Source organism: Elgaria multicarinata, chromosome 2 (genome assembly GCF_023053635.1).
Source record: "Elgaria multicarinata webbii isolate HBS135686 ecotype San Diego chromosome 2, rElgMul1.1.pri, whole genome shotgun sequence".
Taxonomy (NCBI): Eukaryota; Metazoa; Chordata; class Lepidosauria; order Squamata; family Anguidae; genus Elgaria; species Elgaria multicarinata.
The window spans coordinates 104,701,105-104,728,194 of record NC_086172.1 but is presented as its reverse complement, the minus strand read 5'-3'; the positions used below and the strand labels follow the sequence as shown (position 1 = coordinate 104,728,194).

The 27,090-nt window shown below is 39.6% G+C and overlaps 1 protein-coding gene across 1 annotated transcript in view; it reads left to right on the top strand.

Annotated features, from left to right (window-relative positions):
* METTL15 (methyltransferase 15, mitochondrial 12S rRNA N4-cytidine) overlaps positions 1-27,090 on the top strand; it is a 94,928-nt gene that overhangs the window by 29,149 nt on the left and 38,689 nt on the right. The window contains exon 2 of the mRNA XM_063118788.1: positions 19,820-19,956. Coding sequence (XP_062974858.1) covers positions 19,820-19,956 — 137 coding nt within the window. The remainder of the gene's footprint in view (positions 1-19,819; positions 19,957-27,090) is intronic.

The window sequence follows — 27,090 nt, the reverse complement described above, 5'->3', positions numbered from 1 at the left end:
GGTGCCATGACTGTGGCAGCTAGAATACTCCAGTAAGTAATCATCCTGGGCTCCTGAGCCTACCAATGTGTTCAGCTTTACCACGGTTTGGCTTTCACAACCAGAAGTGGAAAGACAGAGGATTCTCTCCTTTCATCAGATAAAAGAGGAGGTTCTTGTCTTCAAGAGATTGTTGATCTCTCTGATATTAAATGCTGTGATCTTTGGTCTTGGAAAGGAGTGCAGTGTCAGCATCCGTGCACCTTATTTGCCTATTTTTATTTAATTAAAATATATAAAATACAACACATGGGAGCTGCTTTTATCTCATAGAGTGGGGGAAATGAAATGACTGCTTGGACCAGGCTGAAATCCAGTGCAAATATTTTAAATGAACAAAACTGTTTATGAATGACTTGGTTATTCGGAATTGTCTCTAGCTTACCACAGTTGGGAGCTAACCAGGCTTTTTCTGTGCATTCTGATTTTTGCTGGTATTATTATAATTCTGATTCTGTTTTGTATGATTCAGTAAATTCTTTGAAAAAACACACAGCCTACTTCTTTTCCATTCCTGGAAATGGAGCTAAAAATAAAAGATTACTTTTTCTATTAAAAAGTATATTATGTAAATTTATCTATTTATTTATAATAATTTTATACCACTTAATATACTAAAATCCCTAAGCAGTTCACATCAAAAAATGTAATGTACAATATAAAGCCAAGATAAAATAATAAATAATTAGAAACATTACAACAGAATGACAATAAAAGCTCAGGGGTTGCATAATTATGTAGATTTATTTGATTAATGAACCCAAGGTCTGGCATTAAATTAAAATATCGTTTAATCAGCGAAGCTTTATGCACATAAGTTTTTTATGTGCAATATAAGTTTCTTAATGTTTCTAACTCTGAGATCACCATTATTTGTCTGAGAGCATTAGGACACAATCCTATGCAGCGTGCCCTAACCAGCATGGCTAGCTGGGGCATACTGGGAATTGTAGGACTTTTCTTGCTGTCTAAACCTTTATTTAGTGTACTTAGTTAGTGTACTTGTATATTGACCCTGGGCCCATTTGATGTAGTCTTGATCCACTCATGAGCCTGTATCAATTCAACTTATAATGCTTGTTACCCTCTCCCCAACGATTTTAGCTTTAAAACTGCAATAGAAATTCCATGTACTGGCATGTTGATGATTTAGACTAATTGGTATGCTTATCACCTTTGTAAGAAAGATATTATGGTGCAGTCCTGGGCTGAGCAATCCTATGGTACCCCATAGGATGGTGCATTGATGCAGATCTCCTCCAATGTCCTCCATGGCTGTAGACAGAGCAACAACTGCAGAGGATGAAACTTGAGTATGGCAAACGCATCCTCCTAAGAAAAGTTGGATAGGGAGAAAAGGGTGTGTGCTGCTGGGCAGGGAGTGAGTGAGTAAGAGAGGCCAGGTTCTGCAGGATCCTAAAGCCTCTCCACCTATTGAGAGATAAGTCAGCTAGATGATCTGAGAGGCTTATCTAAATGAAAATCTAAAGAAATCAAGGAACAAGAGGCTTTTTTGGCCTCTGTTCTCTGCCCTCCCTGCCTGGTTTCTGCCGGCAGGGTATAAGATAAACAGAGGGCTGTTTAAGTCCTCTGTCTGTCAAGTAGCAATCCCTTAGGTTTATACTCTGAGCCTTGGTTTATCACATAATAACAATTTCCATATGAATTCCTGTCCAATTTTTATTCCTAGATTTATTATTCTTTGAAAGAAAAAAAGCTTGCACATTTTATCATCTCTGAGGCTAAGCAGAACATTCTTATTTGCTTACTAGCTGTACCCGGCCACGCGTTGCTGTGGCTCAGTCTGGTTAAATGGAAAAGAAAGAAAAGAGAAAGCCCACGTTTCTAATATGTTTAATTTCACAATGCTTGTGGGTATACAAAAATTTTTGTTGTTCCATTGTCTGTGTAGATATAGAAATTGTCTGGTTTGCCGACTCTAGAACACCCAACATGTAATTGTCCATGTGAGAACCAATCTGTGTCTAGATCTAAACCGCACAATTCTAAAGATTGGCCCTGAGCTTTGTTGATGGTGATTGCAAACGCCAATCGAATTGGGAATTGCAATCTCTTAAATTGAAATGGCATATCCGTTGGAATCATAGGAATGCGAGGAATGAGGACATCTTCACTTTTGAAAGGTCCTGTCAAGATTGTTGCTTCTACGACGTTGCTCAGTAATTTTTTTACTGCAAGCCGCGTGCCGTTGCAAAGCTTTGGCTGGTTGATATTTCGCAACATGATAATTGGCACGCCAATTTTCAATTGCAGTACATGCGGTGGCATCCCTGGCAGATCGAGTGAATTCAAAAATTCTGTTGGATAATTAACCGCTTCATCTGCTTGCACAACAGTGCTGACGGCCTTGTATGTGACTGCCTCGCTTTGAATGTTAGACTGAATAATATTGTTAAGTTCGTAGACGTCTTTTTTCTTGGCCACAAGAATAGCTCGTTCACTCAGCCAATCGTGATTCTTATAATTGGTGTGAATATTGGGAAATACTTTTTGAACCAATTCTTTTGACGTCACTAAATTGCAGAAGTTATGAGGCAATAAAATTCATCCTGAGGTCAGATCAACCGGCACCTTTCCGTTCCCAATTTCCAGCAATTGACGTGAGAATATCTCAGCTGATCGATCGTTTTGCAGCTGGACACGCATATTTGTAGTTAATTTTAATGTCTTTACGTGTCGCCACAAAGTAGAGTATTTCAGGGAAGCATTTATTTCGTCTGCTGGTGTAGATCGAGGAATTACAGGTAATGTTTGCCTGAAATCTCCTGCAAGCAATATTAATGCGTTCCGAAATGGTCTGATGTTTCCACGCAAATCTTGCAATGATCGATCAAGAGCCTCGAGCGATTTTTTTTGCGCCATTGTGCATTCATCCCAAACAATAACTTTGCATTTTTGCAATACTTTCCTCATGCCAGATACTTTGGAAATGTTGCACGTGGGAGTTTCAATGAATTGCATGTTCAATGGCAATTTCAAAGCGGAATGAGCAGTTCTTCCACCTGGTAGCAATGTCGCAGCTATTCCGGACGACGCAAGAGCTAAGGCTATGTCATTTTGGGATCGAATTGCTGCCAGAATCAATGTAATTAGGAACGTTTTACCAGTTCCTCCTGGCGCATCTAAGAAGAAGATTTCTCCAACCCCATTATTGACAGTTTGCATTATTTGATCGTAAATGCCATTTTGCTCAAGCGTTAGCTTAGGAATATTTGATTGCACATACGACAAAAGATCACCCGTGTTGTAATTTTGTTCACGATGCAATTCTACATCGAACGAAGCACGCGTCATTTTGACATAACGTGAAGAAAGCAGTTAACGTTGTAGCCAGTGGATTCAGGGCTATTTGTTGCACATTTGCAGCTGTGAAATAAACGCGTTGTCCATTTTCTAGATGTACTGCTAAGTGAACAACAGCTGGACTTCGTTCATGAATGGGAAATGAAAGAATTCGCCATACAGCTTCATTGCTGCTTACGTATCTTCCAGCCTGACCAGCATGTGTTCCTTTTACGTCCAACAGATGGCGATGTTTTTCAAAAAACATGTTTTTACCTGTCACAGGTGTGACATCTATATAATATAGGTATGTAAAAACACGCGCGTATTCGAATGCAACGCTGTGTCAAAATTTCAAAGCAATCGGTGAAGAACTTTCGGAGATTTCAGATTAGGAACAAACGAACATTTACGTTTTTATTTATATAGATTCCAGAAATTATGGTAGTACTAGAATATCCCAAGCTACTGTTTTGATTTCCCATAGATAATTTCAACAATGTCTGCGCAGACGCCATATTTGAATATTGATTTTTTTTTTTTTAAGAGCATGTAACATAGGGTAGGTTATGTCCAAGAAAATATATTTTTAGGGTGTGCTTGAGCATCCTTTTGCTCACATGAAAGAACTGTTTCCTCCTCTCCTCCCATGGGCAGAAGGACAATCTGTTTACCTGACACGTGCCACTCCATGGTAGAAAGACATTTGCGTTTATGGTAGTCAAATGCTTTTTAAAAGTATTAATTAAAATGGGCCCCTCAAAAATGTTCCATATATTTTCAAGTGATTACATTTTGCTTTAGATATTACAACAGCTAACATAATAAGTTAATCTGCTTCCTTGCTTCCCTGCTACTTTAATTTGTTTCATAATATAGTTAAATCAATAACTATATTATGAAATCAATCTGAACTAGTGGTCTCATTTTTCTATTTCAGGCAAAGAAATTTTGTAAATATTTGGAAAAGATAATGATGTTTTGAACAATCTGTATTAAATTATCTTCTTAATTACAGTGCATTTAGCTGACGATGACAATATTTCTTTGAAAAGCAGATTAACGGGGAACATGTTTGCATTCTTTAAACTGTATTTGTCATTCAGTAGAGTGACTGTTACTCGCAATCAGGATTTGAATGTTCCGAAGCAAGTCGTTATCATCTGCTGATGAGATTTATGCCATGATAGCTTTATATATGTTGTACTCAGCTGAATTGTAAGTCGAGTCCAAGCTTGAACTTGAGTTGACAGGAAAAAGACTCCATATGTGTTCCAGACGAAAAGTGATACTGCTTCCATTAGTCTCCTTTAAATAGATTGTTGCCGCAATAAGGCATTCTACACTGGACACTAACATTTCGAATTATTCCTAAAATTAAGCTGGTGAATTCAAGTTGTGTTAATATTTGGGTACAGAATAGCAAAATAACCTGCGTAGAACAGCAAGAAGAAATACACATAAAATTAAGGGTTTTGTCAAAATTAACTAATTATAGATTCATTCTGTATAGATAAATCTGTACATTCTGCCCTATTAATGAATACTAGTCTGTAGAAACTTCTTGCTTCATTTTGTCTACAGCATTTTGAAAAATTAAGTGGTCAATGGGAAAAGCAGCAAAAGATGGATAGAGTGGTGGGAATTTTGAGATGACTTTTTGACTATTAGGTTGTATTCTTCTGTAGCACCTTTTCAATTATTTAGACCTAAATTTTATCTTACAGGTTTTGTTACCTTCTTCTGGGCTACGTTGTTGCTTAGAACAACTATTAGTGTAAGGAAGTCTTCTCATCTGACTTCTCTTCTTCTACCTTTTCAGAATGTTGGGTCAGATTTTAATGCCCTCTCACACGTTTTCCATGAGGTATTGAAATCATGAGCTTCTCTTATAGCCAAGTAAATACTTACATAGAGGAGGTGTTAAGTTGTTGGGGTTTCTTTTTCGGCCTCTATCTCAAGTAACAGAAGTATGATGGGCTTCTTTTAAATTATCCTGAAAATGTTTGTGTTCCCAGGTATGCCCTGAATCTTCCTTGAGTTGCCAATAGGAATTCATCTGGTTCTGTTTGGGCTTCTTTCAGGGAGAAGTGCCTCACTTGTCCCTCTTTTGTTTCTTCATATTCACCACTTTTAGTGTGTAGTCAAATGTTTCATAACCCTCTTGTATCGGCTTCCCTTTTGTACTCCTAATCTTCCAAAACCCATTCAGTCTCATTTCACTCTCTGTAGTTGGCATATTGGCCCTCTGGCAGAAAGCCAATATTAATCTTCCTCCTGCTGTCATCAATAGAAGTCTTCTGACAGCCTTTGCTGGTCTTGATGTCTGTTGTCAGCTAAGGGTCAGGGTGTTTATTGTCTGCCCACTGCAGTTCTTCCCTTGCATTGCTCCTGGTTAACCTAGTAAGGTGGTTCATTCCCATCTCTTCCTGCAGTTACTGATGTCAGAAAGAAATAGAGAAATATGGTAAAAGGTGTAATCAAGAGTCACTTACACGTTATTATTTTTAGTTGTGCTAGTTACTGGGCTTTGGGATTACCTTAAATTATATAATTAAGGACATGTCTTTTCTTTCGCTGAGGAACATTTTACGGTTTTGTAGAACAGCAGAAAAAAATGGAATTGAATGTATTTTCCCAGATATATGTATGTTTTTAATTCCAGTCAAGGCTCCCAGTGTAATAAAAGTCAGAGTTTTCACAGTTAAGCAATTAAAGATACTACAGTGAGGTATAGATGTAAGCATTTTCCAAGGATTTCCCCAAAGCACTGGACTGTCTATAACTAGGTCATACATACTAATGAACTTAGGACACAACCATATGCATGGCTTAGACATAAAAAGGCATACAATTCCTAGCATCCCTCCAGCCAGCCATGCATAAAATTGTTCGTTTAGTTGTCCATGTGGATAATTGAAACTACTTGGAAGAAAGGTGGGCGTGACAATTTATGGTTACCAGTCTACTATCAACCATCATAAAAAATCAGCTGCTGTTTCTGCATGCTTTTTTAACTGCAATTTTATGTTCATGTTTTTGAAATAAGCTGCTTTGTGAGCTCAGTGCATCCTGAAAAGTGGGTTAACAATCTCTTAAATAATAATAAAGAAATAAACCATCTACTTCATTTCACTCCATCCAAGAGCCTAAGAGCTATTTTGGTGTAGGGTTCGACTAATTCTCAGCCAACAAGGGCCCCCAAGCATAATATAAACCTTTGCCAAGGTACTCAACAAATTGGATTGGACAAATGCATGGATGATAAGGCTATGGATGGATACTAGTCCTGATGGTTGTATGCTATCTGCTGTATCAGAGGAAGTATGCCTATGTACAGCAATTCCTGAGGAACATGGGTAGGAGGGTGTTGTAGCATTTGTGTTCTCCTTGTGGCTTTCCCATGAGCAGTAGCTGATTGGCCACTGTGTGAACAGAATGCTGGAGTAGATGGACCTTTGGTCTGATCCAGCATGGCTCTGCTCATGTTCTTATTCCCTAGGGTGCACTTACTGAATATTGGCTGAAAGTGGTGGATGGCCTGCTGTTTGCTCCTTTGAAGCCTTGCTTCCTAAATGGGTTTGGAGAGTTCTCAGACTGGGCAAGGATAAGTGACTGCATTGGAGTTAATGTAGCTTGGAAGCCAATAGCTAGTCATAAATGATGGTGTGAGGTCATCCCCTAAATTCCCCTATCCATAGAAAGGAGTGGATTGAACAGAGAGTGGAAGGGGAAAGCAAAGAGTGAATGGAGGGCTTTCTTCCTTTCACTTTCCCACATGCTCTGCCCTATATGGATTATATTTGCATATACATTTCACTTTGTTTAAACATTGTTTATTTTGTTTCTGACAGTATCTTCCATTGTCAAAATATATATTCTTTCTTGTCATTATTAGATCATTTTGACTAGCCCTAGATGCAGTTGTTCAGTATTCTGTTCAGGATGTTGGCAATCGTAATGGTGTTGGATTCAGAGTAGCAAAGAGTTTAACTGACACAGTGGCGTTTTCCAGACTTGCTTCCCACCCCCCACCCTGCTATGTTCTCTTGCACCTTTCCTAAAAAGCCACTCCTGAGGGTCCAGGGACCGTTGAATAGCATGGGATGTGGCATGGAAGGCTGCAGAAGAATGGAGAATTGGCAGAAATTGGGGCAGGGATCTTGGGTGAGCGGAAGTGCCTTTAGGTGACCTCAGTGGCCTGAAGCACCTATTACCAGTTTGGGTTGATGTGCCAACTGTGCCTGTTCCTGGATAAGGGTAGCATAACCACTGTGATCCATGTGCTGGTAACCTCATTATTAGACTGTTGTAATGTGTTCTATGTGGGGTTGCTCTTGTACCTGGTATGGAAGTTGCAGCTAGTGCAGAATGCAGCAGCTAGGATGCTTAGTGGAGCTCTGAACTTATTGATTGTTCCATGACTGATAAGGTGTCACCAAGTAATAGCATGTAAGTGAGCTTTCTCAGCAGTGGCACCCACCTTCTGGAAGGCACTCCCATGTGTTGTTCAAGAGGTAGAAATTGTTTCAAGCTTTAAACACCACTTGAAGATATATGTGTTTATCCTGACTTGTAATGGATTATGGCATTGCTCCATATTGTGATTGTTTTGTGGTGATGTTTATATCTATTGTTTTTTCACTGTTTGTATATTGGTTTTATATAGTGATATATGGACCAGGAATGGTCTACTACAGTAAAATTTTCTGGGATTGACTAAGCATCAGTGTGCAAGGAGGAGTATAAGCAACTCACATGCTTTCTTGATTGTTAAAGAGCTTCAGGCCTATAAGTTCTTAAGGCTTAGGCTTTTTCACTTGTAACACTTGCAATATTTGCAGCCTCGGTAGACTATATGGGAGCAGAACTCCTACCTGCAAGACTTGTTATAAGAACCACGATTCACATAGTCCCCTGCACCTGCAGGCTGTTACAAACATGGCAGATAAATGAACAGGAGAGGGTCCTGGAAAGTAACGCTCTGTGTTCCTCCACAAATGCCACCACCACCAAAATAAGAGAAGGAAGTATATTTCAGGGCTAGCAGAGAGCAGAGAAAGGTGGTGTCCCAGTGGGCTGTTAGGGTGGGAAAATGTTTTACCAAGCCCTTGCATTGGGCTCAGGAAATGTTGAGTTTCCCCTTTTTCTGAGCCAGTTCGAAGAGAATCTTGAGGGCTCACTGCTGTGTAGTTCTGAATTAACTGCAACTGGAGGTGAAGAAGCATGGGGAAAGGAGACTTTAATAGCTGGCCAATAGAGAAATGTTGTTGGAAATTACTGTTGTTTTCTTCTTCTGTGCTACAACTAGTATTGTTTTGCTGGAAGCTTTCACTTTTCAAAAAAAAAAATGTTCTGTGCTTTTGGTGACCTAAAATCAAAGAAGGAACTAAGTTGAAATTAGGAAAAATTATTATCAGAAAAATTGATTTTCTTTTATTCACTCTAATTTATTTTCTGCAAATTGGCCTGAGGATGTGATCACAGATTATGTCGCTTAAATGGCTATGCCAAAGCATCAACATTTTTCTTCTGAATCTCATAAACAGAACTCTTTTTTAATGTGAAAAGGGTAATCTAAAAGAGGAATGCCCATTTATTTACTGGCCCCAATCCAATGATATCCACCGTGCAGCAGCTTCTCAGCAAATGGCTGGCACTGTCCACTTTGTGCTATGTTTGGATTCAGTCCCCCAGCCTGCAAGTAGGTGATCTGCATTGGCAAAATTGACATCACCAATCATCTATGTGACAGATCTTCAAGTATTTGATGAGTATTATCATGTCCCCCCGCTCATTATCTTTTTCTGTCATTACTCTGATATCAAGAAATTGAATTAATCTAAGAAAAAATGTGGTTTGAATTATCTTTCCATAATTATGAATAGTCCAAAAGTAGCTGCTTTTACCAAGTTAAGCCAAAGGAGTGACTTCCTTGTGCTTGGCGCATGTGCCAATTGTATCCGTCTAGCAATGGCAGTTGGTTCACCAAAGCCAGATTCAACAACCATATACTGTTCTTCTATATGAAAAAAACTGGACTGAAATTTGACATGCTGCTCCTTCAGTTGTTATGGCTGTGTACATGGTTCGGGTCACAAGTCTGGACTATATTCATTGTGACTGCTCCGGAATACATTGATTCCCACTTTGATGAAATCTTTATACAGAGGAAATGATAGCATGGATTCTAGTCCACAAATGCTTATGCCTTGATACATTTGTTAGTCATTCAAGGTGCCATGATACCCCCCTTTTAAGAGAGAGTGATTGTAGGAAAGGTATGTTTTCTCACAGTGGGAGTGGGGGCTTTACAGATTCTTTAGAAATATCTTCTGTTTCTAATGTAACAGATGTTGTGTGGGAGAAGAAAGAGCTTACATTAAGAAGAAGAAGCTCAAGCTGGATTTAACCAAAAGCCGTAAATATGAAGCCTACTCAATGTGTGTATGTGGAGATTCCCATGGCAGAAAGAGTTGTTGGAACCATCAAACAATGTAATCTCTAAACTGTTTATATGAAATGTGTTGCTGCACCTGAATCAAATCAAATAACTAAGTAAATGTATATGTATTTGTCATATACAATGATAAATATATTGTGACAGCATGTTATAGAAAGCCACAGCAAATCATAGCTCTCTGTAAATTATGAAAAACGTGAACTACTTTAATTTTTAATTTTTGTGTACTAAGAGTTTATGATTTAAAGATGACTGAAAACAAGTTAATTGCAGCAAGAGGCAATTTCTGCTGTGGAGGAGTGAGCTTTTTTGCACAGTAAGACTAAATAGTAAGACTAAGTGTGTGCAGAGTTGAGATAGGATGAGTCATCCTAGTAACACCAATGATCTTTGTAAAATGGAGGGGAAATGAAATATATAGCAATGCATTGATTTGATTTATTTTGTATTTATAGACTTTCCCTTCCTGTGGATTTTCATGTTACACAAGCCTGAAGTGTAGGTACACCTAAGAATGAGTTCTTGTATAGACAGCCACCCTGCAATGCTTGCCAATGGGATGATAAATATTCACTTTATCATCTGAACTGGTTTGGGGACCAGGTTGATGGCCTCTGCCAGGAGATGGATCCTGTAGATTCTCCTGGATCTCTCATTGGCTTTTAGTACTACTGACCATGGTATACTTCTGGACCACATGGATGCTCAGTTTTGCAGTGTTTTCACTCCTACCTGACTGGGTAGTGTTGGCAGACTGCTGCTGACCTTCCACATGAGAATTCCTTTGTGCAGTGCAAGGACCAATCTTACCTTATGTGTTACTGAACATCTACATGAAACTGGTGGGTTTGGGGATTTGGAACAATAAAAACGTATTGTTTTATACTGTATGCTTTTATCTGTATGCTTTACCCTGAGATCTTAATGATATAGGGCGAGATACAAATGTTTTAAATAAATAATGTTTTAAATAAATAAATAATAAATAATATGGTGTCATCAGTATGTGTGATGTCATGCTATGGTAACTCCCCCTTTCCTTAGACCCAGGGGTAGTGGGTGGCTATTTAAAGGGGAGCTCTCTCCTGAGAAAATGATCTGTGTACTGGCATCCATTTTGTGGTAACTTCTGAGCATCCACAGATCCACTCGTCAGCTGGCCAGGGGCAATTGAACCCAGCCCTCTGGTGAGCAGCAACACACAGATTCTTACCCTAGAGGTCTCATTTCCATTGCAGTTTTTGAGCGCACAAGAAAGACTAGGAAGCCCTTCCAAGTAGCAAGGAGGAACCTCCAACTATTTCTTAACCTGCACAAATTAGAGATGACTTTTCCTTTCTCCCAAACCCTTTGTCCATGCCAGAGGACTCAAGAGAGGGGACGGGACTGATGGCAGCCAGATGTGATGGCCAGCTATTAAGCCAAGGCAACACTTGTGTTTCCCTCCTTTGCACAATACATGGTGCTGGTGCACACCTTTAATGTCTTAAGTAGTTTGAGCCCAATGTATCTTAGGGAACACTTTGTTCTATATGATTTCCCTCTACACGGAACTCTTAAGTCTGTTGGTAGTTTGGTAGGTGGCAATGAGGGCAGGGCATTTTCCGTTCTAGCATCTTCCCTGTAGAGTGCCATTTCATAGCATTTTCTGGGCTGGTTGCACTTGTGCAGTTTGCTAGCCTATGCTTCTACTAAATGTGTTTTAAGTTCTATTATGGTTGGATTAGAATTATATTTTAATTGTTGGGTGCTGCATTGGGCAGGACTGTAAAAATAAATTATTTTTAAAACAAATCAAGAATTGTGCTTATTAAGATTATTACTATTTGCAATTAGAAAGGCGGGCTAATTACCAGACTGACCTTTACTGCAGGAGTGGGGAACCTATGGCCCTCTGGATAGTGTTGGACCCCCACGTACCATCAGTCCCAGCCAGCATGGTCAGTGGTCAGGCATGATGAATGTTGGACTCCCACAACATCTTGAGGTCCACATGTTCCCCTCCCCTGTGTTAGTGAATCAAATCTTTAAAATGTTAAGAGTATTCTGAATTTTGCCTTGTTTGATTTGGACCACATTATGGGAATAATAGCTAGTCTATTATACAAACATGTCCTTTTTCTACAATTCATCATAATATCTTGGGCTGAACTTTTTGTTTTTGTCAGAATGATATGTCAAGGTAAATTATTGTAATCTTGACACTTGGTATATTAATTGCATTAAAGAGACTTGCTTGACCTTAGGGGATAGCAGTTTGGCATCAATACTGCAATTCAAATGTTTTTATGAGACATCTGCAAGTCTGTACGATTTGGATTCTGTCTTCCTCACACACACACACACGCGCACCATCTATTTAACGATTTTATGTTGTCTTTTGACTCCTGATTCTTGTTAACAATGTTAAAACCAGTCAGGACCTTGCAAAGGGTTTGCCAATTATAAAGATGAAGGGAGAGCAGCTGAAAGTAGAAAAGAACAATCAACAGTGTGAGCAGCAATTATCTGACCTTCTTCTGATAACACCCAGAGATACCATTTAGCTAAATTGTGGACAAAAAAAGTGAATAGCTTCTCCAGTTGAAACAGAGTTAAATACTTTGTGGGTGGGTTTGCTTAGCATTAGGAATAGCCAAAATTGCATGGCATTTTTTTTTTGTGGGTTTCAACTTACCTAAGATGTCTCCCACTTCTAGAAAATTAAAACAAAAACCAGGTTTTCAACAGTTCATGTCCCGTAGTGATGGCCCATCTAATTTTTTAAAATTCCAAACAAATTGGAACTCCTTCTGTCATAGGAACATAAGAAGTGCCCTGATGCTGGATCAGACCAAGGGTCCATTTAGTCCAGCACTCTGTTCACACAGTGGCCAACCAGCCATCGGCCAGGGATGAATAAGCAGGACATGGTGCAACAGCACCCTCCCACCCATGTTCCCCAGCAATTTGACAAACAAACTTCCTGTCAGTACTACAGATCCTTGGAAACATTGGCTGAATTTTCATCTAGAAGTAGTGGGTTGTATTTATTTATTTATTTATTACATTTCCGTATCGCCCAATAGCTGAAGCTCTCTTGAGCGGTTCACAACAACCCAGTATATCCAATATAATGCTAGTGGGAAAAGTACAAGAGGTTGCTTTCCACTTGTGGTTGCGCAAATGTTAGAGGAGCAGCTAGCGACAATAGTGCAAGCAGCATTTACCTTGATGAAGTCTCAATGAGTTGTGAAAGCCCTTGTGCAATCGCTTGCTTTAGAACAGGGGTGTTGAAGCTCTTTAAGTCCACGGTCCAAATTCCATTTTGGAGAAGCTCTTTGGGCCTGCATTCCATTGTTGGATTGGGCAGAAGGGAAAAGGGGCAGGACCAAAAATCCCAGCATATTTTATTTATTTATTTTATCTGTTTGTATTACATACCACTGAATATAATAAAATCTCTCAGTGGTTCACGATATTAAAATCACAATATTTTTCACAGTATATTAGCTTAATATTGCTAGTAACTAAGCCTTAGGAAAGCCTTGTAAAATGGGGGGCAAAGTACACAGAAGCCTGAAAAGGAGGAAATGATTGGTGGTTGGGGGAAAGGGCTTGGGACCAGCTGGGAAATGCTAGAGGGCCGGATTGGGATCCCAGGGCTGAGATTCTGCATCCCTGCTTTAGAACTTGAACAAGAGGCACCAAATTTGCATTTGACTCTTGCTAGAAGATGAAAATAGGGTTTCCGCAAACAGTAGAGGCTTTGTATTAGCAGAATGGCACCAAGAGATACAGCCAATTATGCTTCTGATGGTGAAACCTCTGGTACCGACTGGTTGAGATGGAATGGTGGCAAATAAAGTTCATTTGCAATCCAGCTTCTGTGAGGAAAGGAAATTGTGTGGTTTGACTCCCAACTTGGCTGGGAGTCAAACCACAGACACCTACAAATTAAAGACTAGGAAGAGGTCCTAAGATTCAGGGAAACTAAGGTGCTCAGGGACAATGAGGCTGGAGTGGGGCAGAATAATCAATGGATTGAAAAGGAAAAATCTGAAGGAACAGTTGGTGTAAAATAAGGGTTGAGGCAATGGGAAGAGAGTCAGTAAAAAGCCTCTTGGCCATCAAAAGGAGGAAACTGAAGAAACTGGGTGGTGGGAGACGTAGTGAGAATTTGGATGATCAAAAAAGAAGTTGGGTAAAAAAGAAGTTGTGGGTTGTAGGATGGGTACAAAGCCACTCCCACTGAGCGTCGGGTTCAGACAACACAGCAACCCGTGCTGCATTGCAGGTAATTATGCAAATGACAGTTGTGCTGGGGGTGAGAAAGAAGCCACAATAGCTTCTTTAACTCCTGTCATCATTCAAACCTGGACATAGAGTTGAAGAAAGAAGGCAAGGGGAAAACTGGGTGAGGAAGGCAGATGGGTAATTACTCTGGAGTTTGGTGAATAGATTAAAGAAATTGTCTTTTAAATTAAAAATGGTTAACAGTCAGTCTACTCACAATATAATAAAATGTACACAACAGTTTGCTCACAAATATAATAAGAAATATAGCCAAGAATAAATGATAAAAAAATACAAATGGTGTATTCCCCACTTTGCAGTGGTTTAGTCAAATAGCTATGTCCACAACTCTTTCAATCTGTTGCTATGGTTTCTATTGTTGGTTTCTATTGATTGCAAGGGTGCTTAACAAGGTAGGTAGGCAGACACAGAAAGATCTGGGAACCCATGTGTGCCTGGGATATTAGGAGGGATATGCATGCTGGGACAAAAAGTCTTAGCATTACATATGTGTTGATGGGATCTGAGCTGGCAATGGCTGATCATGAGAGGGAGCTTATGGTAGATAGTTGATCTAGTATATGGCCAATGTGAAAAAAGCAAATTTCATGTTGGGGATCATTAGGAAAGGAATAACCTATACCACCACCACCACCAATGCTATAATGTCTTTATACAAATTATTGTGTGACCAAAATTGCAATACTTTGTACAACTTTGATCTCCACACTTCAAAAATGTATTGCACAACTGAAAAAATTACAACCAAAATAATCAAGGGGATGGAGCAACTCCCCATTACAATGTTTAGGGCATTTTAGCAAAGAAAAGGGGTGAGTAAGAGAGAAGATAATAGAGGTGTAATGCTTGGTGTGGAGAAAGTGGATAAGGAGAATGTTTCCTCCTCCTAATACTAAATTCCCAGGGCATCCAATAAAGCGGAATGGCAAGAGATTCTGAACAGACAAAAGGAAGTACTTCTTCACATAGTGCATAGTTAAACTGGAATTTGCTACCAGGAGATGTAATAATGGCCCCAGCTTGGATGGCTTTAAAGTGAGATTTGACAAATTCATGACCATCAATGGCTACTAGACAGGATGGCTATGTATGGTCTGGGTTCAGACAACACAATAACCAATGGTAGTGTAAACAGTCAACAGTTGGTTATTTAACCCTCTGTAGGTTATTGTGTTGTGTTGAGGTTGTTTTTTAACCAACGGTTGGTTATTTGGCTGAAATAACCAACACAAATAACCAAAGCTGTGCAGAATTGGCTGTTGACCCACTGTCGGTTATTTCCACAGCCCCCGTTGGATATTTTGTCAGTCGCAGAGTCATAAGGCAAGAGCAGTCAGTCAAAGCAGCAGCTGTTGCTCTATTCCAGCTAGCAGGATAGATTTTTGGCAGCAATGGCTGATGGGATACTAGCGGGAGAAATGAAGGGGGGAGACAGGGTGGGGGATGAGTGAGTCAACTCAGCATGGACAACTTAATGCTCATCCTCATCCTAATCCACACCAAGGGTTGACTATTATCATGTGCGGGGAGTACCCCTAGATAAACAACTGTCGAGTTGATTAACTCTGTATTTTAATCTTATATCAACTTTGCTGTGTGGTTTTATCCTGGTTGCGCTTTTTATATTGTATTTCATAATTGTGTTTTAACCTGTTGGGTGTTTTACTGTGGTTTTAATTTTTGTGAACCGCCCAGAGAGCTTCGGCTATTGGGCGGTATAAAAATGTAATAAATAAATAAATATAAATAAATAAATTATTACCCCAGCATTGACTATTGGTGTTGCCCAAATGCAGCCATTGCCTCCAGTATCAGACCCTGTGTGTCTCTCGATACTAGTTGCTGGAGAATATGAGTGATAGGATGCTATTGTGGTCATGTTCTCCTTGTGGGCTTTCCATAAGCACCTGGTTGGTCACTGTGTAGGATGGCCATGTATGCTTCACACACCAAAAAGAGAAAATTCATAGTCCAAAAAGGATAAAAGAGGATACAGGTTTGCATAAAATATGCATATGCTAATTTATATGTATAGATGCAAATTTAGAGATGATTACTATAATTTAAATAGAAATATAATAGATCTCACTACAATAATAGCCCATCAAATGGAAGATTGCCCTCTGTAAAGTAGTATGCATGGCACCTCTCCCACAGTGGAAATAGAATGGACTAGATAGGCCTTTGGTTTGATCTAGCAGGGGCAGTCTTATGGTTGTAGGCCTGGAGTACACCATGAAAGGGCTTGTATTTTCACTGAAGCATTGTGACCTGGTCACCCAAATGGTGCAAGGAGGGCCAAGAGGCTGTGTGTGGGGTGGAAGAACCAGTTCTTTAGCTGCAAAGTTCTGGGTTCTGAAACATACCATTAAATACCTAAGGTGATCAGTTAGTTTGTAAATGTTTGTAGCCACATATATCACATTTTTGGAGTTGGAACAACAACATTCCAAACAGGTGATTGAGATACATACTGTAAGCTTCCCAGACAGTATCTCCATATGTGTGAGCAGTTGACAGGTAATTATTATTTATTATTATTTACTGCATTTATATACCGCCCCGTAGCTGAAGCTCTCTGGGTGGTTTACAAAGATTAGGTAAAGATGTTGTCATCGGTAACGCACCATAAAACAAACTCCAAATATATTGTAAGAACTAAAAGAGATAATTAATAAATTATTTCATTATCACTTTTAATGGTCTTTTACAAAAAATCTAATAAATTAAAATATTCCCCAATTTTCTATATCAGCTTTGTTTAACAGTGGGAAAATATAGCTACAAAAGACATACAATATAGAAAAGAGAATATTGAAATGTACTGTTGAGAAGCATTACATAGTTATTTAAACTTCCTACCACAAAATAAAGTGAGCAAAGTTCATTACCTCTCTTTATATGGAAAATTAAGATGATGGCATTCCATAGATATATCTCTAAATTAGAGGGGGGAAAGAAAATTGCTAAGATTTATTTTTCTACGGGCATCATAGAGACTTGAATACTTTCTAAAATGTACAGTCACAAACTGATTATAAAATTCCTATGAGGAGCTGTAACAGGGTATCATAACTTAACTATAGAAGTGTGACTCACTGCAGGAAGTGTTCGTATAATAATCTGTTCTGGTATTTACAGGACTGTGGGGATAAAATGTCATTTAGTTGTACAGAACTTAAAAAAAACCCTAGAAAAGTAAAGAAAAACCAAGCAAGATGGAAAGTATGAGCAAACTGGTGATGTCTCTTCTATTCTTTGTGTTGAATACATCCCGTAATTAAGATATTGTGAAGTGCTACATACTGTGCTTAAACTATGATTGCGATAGAATCCTTTACATGTCTGCTAAGTCCCATTGCATTCAATCAGGCTTACTCCTAGGAAACCCTATAGGACTGCAGTCTTAATATTCCAAATGACTTTAATTAAATAGCACAATACTTATTGTAGATGTGTTGATGTAAGCCTTTCAGATATGGTTCCTGGGCTGAACCGGCAATACAGCACAAAGCAAACATGCTCCTTGCATTTGTGAGCATTTCTTGAAACTTCTACTACAACCCTGGGACTTTTTCTTTAATTGGGACGTTTTATTTGAAAGCCCTATTTTATCTCCAATTAAATTTCGAAGTGGTTTTTTTTCTAGACATGCAGTTGCCCGGTCTCATTTACATAGCTTTATGGAAGAGGGCAGATGTTGTCTTCCACTCGTTGTCTTCTACTTGTAACCCTCCCAGGTTCCCCATCAATTCTTCCATCTTTTGTTCTTTGCACACACACACATACACCCACCCACACCCACGCAAACACAGATCTGTTATGGAGGGAAAGATGGAATAGCTGCACAATGTATTTTGATTGGTAGCACTAGGAGCCATCCATCTGGAAGCACCCATGTGTGAGCAAAATGTCGTGATGCTAAGATTTTTTCAAGAGGGTTACAACATATGGTGAGGACTGGAAATTGAGACTGCAATCCTAAAACTTGCCTACATATTTTTCATTGAGACCAATGAGGTTTTTCATTGAGATCAATGAGATGTCTTCATGAAGTTAGGATTGGTGTATAAATTTATCTTCCCTTTTGTGCATGTCTCTATTAGGTACTTCGTATCTAGACTGCAATTTCTGTGAGCCAGGACTTCTTTTGATGGCCTATTCTTTAATTTTTATTTATTAACATTTCTAGTTTTCTCCATCCCTAAAATTCTGGATGGGTATAATATACAGTAAGTGAGGACTTGCCATGAACCTGGAAGGGGGATTTTACAGTGGCCCGGTTCAGACGACAAGGTAAACCATGCTGCTTAACCACAAAACGGTTAAGGGAATCCTTAGCTATGATTTAGCATATCGTCTGACACACGCTTTGGCTAAAATTTTGGTTCGTTAAGCACATTGTGGTTAGGCTCACTAATCACATTCTGCAACGTGGTTTGTGACACTAACCATGGCTAAAAGTGTCATCTGACACGTGTCTGTGGTTAATGGGCCAAAATAATAGAGCCCGAAGTATAGAGCGGCTGAAATTGCTGGGGCTGCTTTATACTGTGGGCTCTGTGCCCATCAGGGGTGTGCTGGGGGGAGGGCACAGGGTTTTAAATTAAATTGCCCATCGGGGGGTGGCTGGGCTGGGGGGAGGGCGAGATTTTTTTTTTAAAAAAGTGTCCATTGGGGGGGTGTGGCTAGGCTGGGGGGAGGTTTTGTTTTTGTTTTTAAAAAGTACTCACTGTTGCGCTGGAGCACTCCTGTGCTCCGTTTTGCCCAGAAACACATTCAAAATGGTGGCTGCGACGTGCTCCGCCCTCCAGGCAAGTCCCACGCTGCATGTAGAATGAGGGGGTGGATGCTGTGCCCACGAATATGTGAGCCACTTGAGAAGATCTCTGAATATTCTTTAAGATAATTTCAACATCTGTATTATGCTGTTCCATCACTTTCAGCGAATTATCTTTTAACTTATTATTATTATTACTACTAATAATAATAATTAATTAAAACTAAGTATCAGGCCAGCAGAATGGAGCTGTTAATAAATGGCAGAATGTATGAAATCAAAGTACTACATCTCCACATGCAGTGTAGTTATGCTGTATATTTCGTGAAGCTTGAAAGAAGAAATGCAAAATGTGATATTATTCAGCAATGGCAATTTAAGGATTAATTTATTTGGCTTTTTTTTTTTTGCAGCTGAATTGGCCTTCATTGAGTCAGTATTTTTGGATAAGCTTATGCATTCTGGTCTTGTGAGTGGTTCATATCACCAGGCCAGTTCTTTAATAGTAATAAATGAGCAAGTAATTATTGGTAGTCCTAGGGAAATGTCTAATTCATTTCTGTGAGCTAGACACAGGAACGTTAAAAGAATTAACTTTTCTTGAAATCTTGTGAAATTTAAGTGTTTTTTGAAAAGTCCTCCAGTTATCCACAGTTTTCAAAATTGCTATAAACCATTTTATCAAGTAGAGGACCTTTCTACTGCTTTTGGAAGTTAATATAAAGACTTCTTCAAAAGTATGAATTGAAGGGTCCTTCTAGAGCTAACAGTTTTTTTGTGTAGAGACCTAAGGACAGTAATTTGGGCTTAAAATGAAAACATATCTGCATATGGTTTGGGTAAACGTAACTGACAAATTACAAATTAACAGGTTTATATAAAAGCTTGCTTGTTTGTCTTTATTAAGTAAAGTAACATGATTATTCTTTTTCTATCAGTGTATTCTTGATATGACATTTGGAGCAGGAGGCCATACCAAGGCACTTATGCAAAAAGCAACGGATATTAAAATATATGCGCTTGACAGAGACCCCACAGCTCATGAACTAGCTCAGCAACTTTCAGAATCTTACCCGTGAGTACAGTCCTTCTTTTTAGTGTTGTTACATTTGTCAACATGTGTGTGTACACTTGCATTTATAGAGTTGTATGTATGCAATTATACAGACATTTACTTATTTATTTAGTTACCAATGTTTATGAATCACTTACATTAAAAAGACATCCCTAAGTGATATACAAATGCTACAATACAAAACTATAATAAAATATTGTATAAAACATAACAGAGATAGTAACATGACAACAAAGAAGACAAGACTGCTCTTCTGGGAAAGCTTGTTGGTGCAAGCAATTTTTCGGTAGATGCCGAAAATCTCAGAAGGGTTTGTACCTGTCTAATTTGTATTCCAGAGAGTGGGTACTGTGATACTAAAGTCCCTGTTCCAAGTCATCATGGACTGATGGCTCTAATATCTTAGGCACTGCCAGGAGGATATTTCCTGATCAGTGCAGCATCCCAACGGGCAGGCGATCTCTTAAGTATCCTCGTCCTGAGTTGTTTAAGGCTTTGTACAAGTACTCAACTCTTAAATCTGAACTGGTAGCATATAGTCAGCCAGTGCAGTTCCCTCAACATCTGTATAATATGCTGGATATAAACCGCTCCCATTACCAACTTATTACACCATTTTGCACCAACTGCAGCTTCTAGACCAACCTTAAGGGCAAACCTGCATAACGTGCATTTCAGTAATCCAATTTTGATGTTGGTAATCCATGGATCACAGTAGTCCAGCTAAAGCTGCTAAAAAAGTACCTTCATCCATCAAAAGCACTTGTGCATTCAGTGATAGTGCTTGAACAGGGAGTGCCCCTAAACTATGCACCTGCTTCTTCAGAGGGAGTGCAAGACCATTCAGAAGAGGAAACTGACCCAGTTCTTGGATTCAGGAACCATTTGCCCACAGAGCCTCCGTCTTGCATTAAGACTCAGTTTATTGGCCCTGATCTATCCCACAACTACATTCAGACACCAGTCCAAACTTGCATAGCTTCCACGACCACAACAAGACTTTGTACAGCCAAGAAAAAAATGTGTTCAGTATTTTATAAAAGAGATTTTTTTTTGCTGCTGAGGATTAAATTTAATTTAAATAGTTATGAAAAGGGATTTACTTGGATGATTAAATTCCCTGTAACATTTAGTGACAGCTGGAATCATCAAGTAGAAAAGGATCTGAATCTCTAGAGGAAGGATAACTGGAAACCTTATAAGACAGCTTCCCTGCCCCTGCCCCTTCTTCTGGTGCTGGATCAGTCAGAAATGGCTGGATCAGACTTCCCTCTTCCCATTTCGTGTCCTACCTCTCCCAAGCGTCTACTCATTGTACTATTTAAATCTTATTCTTATTCTACATGCTGCTCCACTTTTATGGTTGCAAGAGAGACTTCTCACCTCTGAAGTAGTGGTGTTCTGGATGGTTCTGCCTCTACTAAACAGAGAAAACGTGATAGTTCATGCCTGTCCTCTTAGTCAGAAAAGAGCTGTCCAAATAAGGGCAATGTCTCTGTTTTGGCATCGACTCACATGGGTTTTTAAGCATTCAGGGGATCATTGGCACAGTTAGCAAAGAAGTCAACGAAAGCTTGCAACCGTTTTCTTAAAGCGAACAGGTTTTTAGATTTGATTTGTCACCTGTGCTTCTTAGAAGACGGTTTAGTCAGTAAACTGCTTTACATCAGTTTACAGTTATGGTGGCTTCTACTTAGTTAGCAGATGGAATCCAATGAAATTACAGCTCTAAAGCTAACAAGCTCTAGTGCCTGGATGGGTGGCCACCTGGGAAGACACCCTTGTAAAAAATGATAATGGACCTAGTATATGTCAGAATCCACTTGTGCCCAGATGCTGAACCCAATAAGACCTTGTCCAAAGGGAAGGAGCAGGATCTCACTGCATCTCTCAGTACAGATATACCGAGGGGAGTCAACCTCCCTTGAGGGATATTCTGAGGTCACACCTCAGATGACTCCATACCTGGAAGTTTGGACCAACAGGTCTAGGCATCCATACTCAGTATCTGCTCTCACTGTTCAGATCCTGCTAGACAACCCCTGGCTAGTCCAGGTCCCCTTGCTCAAAAACCTATTTCTGCTGCCTCTGACTTCCCTCACTGTTTGGGATTGACAGAGTCAGAGGGTATACCGTTTACAGCCAAATTGGGTATTAATGTTATCCGTGGATTTAATATAGCATGAAATTGTAAAATAATAATAATACTTTCAATAGTTTAAGGGCTCATTGTGGTTTTTTGAATAAGTTCAGCTCCTTTCCTTTTTCTAGCTGTGAAGTCTTTACTGAAGATGCAGTGCTGTTTTAATAAGAAAGAGAAATAGGTCAGGCCCTATTAGCTATTCAGCATGTGGGTAGGAATCCTTTGACGTGTATTCTGGGGAAGCCTATAATTCAGGAATTGCTGCAAAGGTTCCAGAACAAAATAAAACCCTGCCAGTAGCAATATATTTTACAAATAAAATCTTTTACATCCACTGAAAGTGAAAGGTTAGAAAGGTACCTGAAATCTACCACCTATCTAGTATTACTGCAAGCTTGAAGAATGAGAAAGCTACCCAAAACCTACACAGTGGAGTCAAGCTATTCTAATGTACTCAGTTGTAAAGGAAAATCATACCTCAGATGCAAGAAGAAATATAGCCTGGCCCTATCTGAAATGTTGTATGTTTTTGTTTCAGGGTGAAATTAAATGTATTGTAACATAAGATGGATTCTGTTTTGTAATGTGTAAAATTTAGAATGAAAATCCAAATCCAGGCACCCACATACAATAAATAGTTCAGTTAAACTTTCTGCCTCTTTTATGTGTGGCTTTAATGTGTACATGTTTAGCACTTTTGCTTTAATATTCTTGGTGTAGTTTCCAATAACTGTGGCTTCAGTTTGGAAGAGCTGATTACTAGCAGGCCAGATGTCTGCACCAGACTGGGACTGCCTCTCTAACTTGCCTGCTAGCATTGCCCAGCACTGAACACCAAACATATCTTTCAAAGTTTCATTGCTGAGTTGGCCTTTTGAGCTGTTTCAGAAATAATCAGTTTGAAAGCCTTGAGTAGGCACAGAGATATCTGCATATTGAAATAATTTCTCCTGGTGTGACAAAATGTGACAGTCACCACGTAGGGCAGGGGTGGAGAACACATGGCCTATGGGCTGCGTGAGGCCCACCAAAACCATGCTGGGAATATTGCAACCTCGTCTGCAAATTTCAGGAAGTGTTGCAGTTAGTTCATGGGAATTGGGGCATAGCTAGCCTTAGGGTATCTATGGCCTGCAGTGTGGCTTCCTGCTCCTCCCTTTCCTCCGGTTTTCCTCCATTACTTGTGGCTTGCTCTCTCTTACTCCTGCCTGTGTAATGGAAAACAAAAATGGACTGAGAAAACTCTTTTTGAAACCCTATGCTGTACCTGCTTTTATATATGAGACTATTTTGTGAATGAAGATGTATTCTTTCCTTCACCAAAGAAAAGAGTGGTCTCTTTTTTTTTAGTAGTTTGTGTGCATATGGGACTGGTGAACACCCATTATGTTCTGCTTTTTGTTTGTTTGTTTTCTCTGCTAACTGCCTTTTTAACAGGAGGCAGCAATACCAAATAATTCCCATCAGGCCATTTGTGTGGGGAGGCAGTTCCTGCTGCCGAAAGTTGTCCCTGCTATACCACACTCACCTTGTTTCCCAGCAGAATCAGTTTCCACGGGGAAACAGGGTGGATGCTTCCCCATGCACCTTGTTTGCCAACAGAATAGCTGTTTCTACAGAAAACAGGGTGCATGGGAATCAGGCGACCTGTTTCTTTGTTGAATGGAGCTCCCCACAGGCCCCACAAAATGACTGTTTTGCAGGCTTTGGGGAGTCCGATCCTGCACACCTTGTTTCCTAGCAGAATCACTGTGGTGTGGCGGCAGTTTTAAGGGGTCCTGCACACACATCTTTAGCAGGCCACTCTCCTTGTTACCCTGTAAAATCACTGAGAATCTGCACCAGGAAAGTATGATTACCAGCTTTGGAACCAGCCAGAGTATTGGACATCACCCTGGTGTATTATCCTGGGTGAATTTGGTGTAATATCCTAGTTTGTTCCAAAGTTAATAAACATAGTTACTAGTAGGGATTGACAGAGTGTCACCTGCTAACCTGCTGCCCGCCCCTAATTGTGGTGCTGTGTGAGCTTCGTTGAATGTACTCCAATTTTTTTTAATTTTTTTTATTAATTACACTTTTATACCCATTCAATTAATTAATTGAATTAATCCAACAACTTAAAGGGGGTAAGGCACCTGGCATAGATTTTATCCCTGCTGAATTTATTAAAATTCATTAAAATTTATTAAAATCAATCAGGATTGGTGGGCCCCTCTGTTAGCCGCCCTTTTTACCATTATAAATCAATCTGGCAAAATCCCTGACAGTTGGAGACACGCAATTGTGGTTCCGATATACAAAAAGGGACACCCAAAGGACCCTGGGAATTTTAGACCTATTAGCCTGCTCTCAATAATAGGCAAGATCTATGCTCAATTTCTATCTAATAGACTAACTGACATCCTCGAGGCCAATAATGTTGTCACAGAGGCCCAAGCTGCCTTTAGAAAGAATCACTCCACCTCTGATCATGGTCTGATTCTTTTTCACTTAGCAGAGAAACATCTTAAATTTCTACGTAGCAAACTGTTTGTTGCCTTCATGGATCTGAAGTCTGCTTTCGACTCCATCCCTAGAACTAAACTATGGGAGAAATTAGATAAGATCCTGGTGGACAAAAGACTTCTTAATCTTATAATGGTTTTATACAGCAACAGCAGGATGCGAGTTAGATGTGGCACACAGGGACAGCTTTCAAATGAAATTCTTATGTCTAGAGGAGTAAGACAGGGCTGTATCCTTGCACCTACGCTATTTAACTTATACATAAACGATATTGAGGAGGCCCTGTCTGACCATGAAGGACACTTACCCAAACTTGGCGCAAGGAAAATTCCTATTTTACTTTATGCAGACGATGCTGTTATTCTCTCCCACTCTAGACCTAGTTTGAAACATCTTTTAATGAAATTTTCCAACTTCTGTTTGACCAATGATCTGAAAATTAATTTTGAGAAATCTAAAGTCATGGTCTTTGAAAATAGAATTTCTCAACGTCGGTGGTCCCTTGATGGGCATATCCTGGAACAGGTGAAAAAATTCTCCTACCTGGGGCTGTTATTCCATCATACCCTGTCCTGGAGTGCCCATAGATCGGCCACCCTTAACAAAGCTTCAGTCAGTTCAGCAGCAATAACACACTTTTTCTTTTCTAAAGGAGGAATGTTTATACCGTCTGCCATCAAAGTGTTTAATGCCAAGTCTGCAGCCCAGCTTCTATATGCCTCCAATATCTGGATAGGGGGATTAACATCTGAGATAGATAGGCTACAGACAAGGTTTTTGAGGACACTTCTTCAACTCCCAAAGTGTGTCCCTAATTCGGTACTTTTGTTGGAAACCGGGGAAAGCTCTCTCTCACTTAGGGCTTGGTGGTCTGCCTTAAAATTTTGGATGGAAGTTAGTCTTTTTGGGAGGGGCTCAGGTCTGCTTCCATGTCTGTCTCAGGACAACTATGTGAATAGTTGGTCCAAGCTTCTTGCCAGGAAGGCAGCTTCAATCGGTCTCTCCTCTTCCCTCCTCCTTAATCTGGGCTTGAATTTTGCTATGAAATCTGTTAAACAAAGACTGTGGGATATAGCCTTCTGCGACTTACGCGCTCGCTCTTATGTTTCCTGCTCTCCCAGTGCATTGCATGTTCATTACGTTGGGCCTCTTCAGCTGGCTGACTATCTAAAGAACCTGTCGGTGGCTAAATATCGTATTGCTTTCTCCAAGGCCAGATGCAATGTTTATTCTATTGAATTACTTCAGGGCAGATATGCTGGTGTCCCCTATCAGGAACGACGGTGCCCCTGTAGGAACATGGAAGTGGAGACGATGGAGCATATCCTTCTGTCCTGTAGCTTTTATAATCAGGCCCGCCATCTTATGATCACCCCATTGTTGAGCAAACTGTCCAGAAGTTCAGACAAATTTTATGTTAAGTTTCTGTTGGAAGATAAGTCCTCAAGAATAACTTTGGCTGTTGCTAAATTTCTTACAGTGGCGGCCAGGATTAGAGCTCTCTATGTATTAGACATAAGTTGATAATAGCTCCAACTGTATGATTTCATGTTTGATTCTTGTTCTTTGTTTTTTTCATGGATTTATGGATCGTAATAAAGAAGTACTACGATAAACATCGTTACTAGTAGGGATTGACAGAGTGTCACCTGCTGCCCGCCCCTAATTGTGGTGCTGTGTGAGCTTCGTTGAATGTACTCCAATTTATTTATTTATTTATTTTATTAATTACACTTTTATACCCATCCACCCAATAACCAAACTCTCTGGGCGGTATCAGATTTATGTTAGATATGTAGATGGAGGAGTGGAACATTTGCATGTATTTGGTAGAAATGTTCTCAAGTTTAAAATATTGGTTAGATATTATACAAGGAATTAGAAAGTTAATTGATTATCCTATCCCACTGATCTCTCAAGTTATTTTGTTATAGGCAGTAGACATGTAAGGAAAGAACATATTGGTTATTTGCTTGCTAACTGAAACAAATCTGTCCTTCTACCGTCTCTCTTCACTTGATGTTAACAGTAGCATCACTTTGTGCAAATCAATAAGTTGTTTCCTGTGGTGTTCTTCTGGTGGTGCATCGAATCCTCCCTCCAACATGCAGTCGCTTGTGCACACCCTCCAGCTCTGCTCCAGGGGGTTGGGGGATTCTCAAGAGCAGATTTGCCATATGTACAGAAGCTGCAAGAGAGTGGGAGGAAGAGAAAGGAGACCTCATTGCTTGAGCAGAAGCCTGGTGTAACATTGAATTTAGCCCAATTACTGTACACTGAAATATACCATGATAACAATTGCCTTAGATAGGGGATAGCCCTGTTAGTTGTAGCAATAACAAAGAGTCTTGTGGTGCTTTAAAGACTAGCAAGCTTATTATTCCAAGGTAATAAACCTTCTCCTGCATTTTTATTGTGAAGTTTTTTCAGACATGGCTTGCAATCCTATGCACACTTTGAATAGTTCCATTGGACACAGAGAG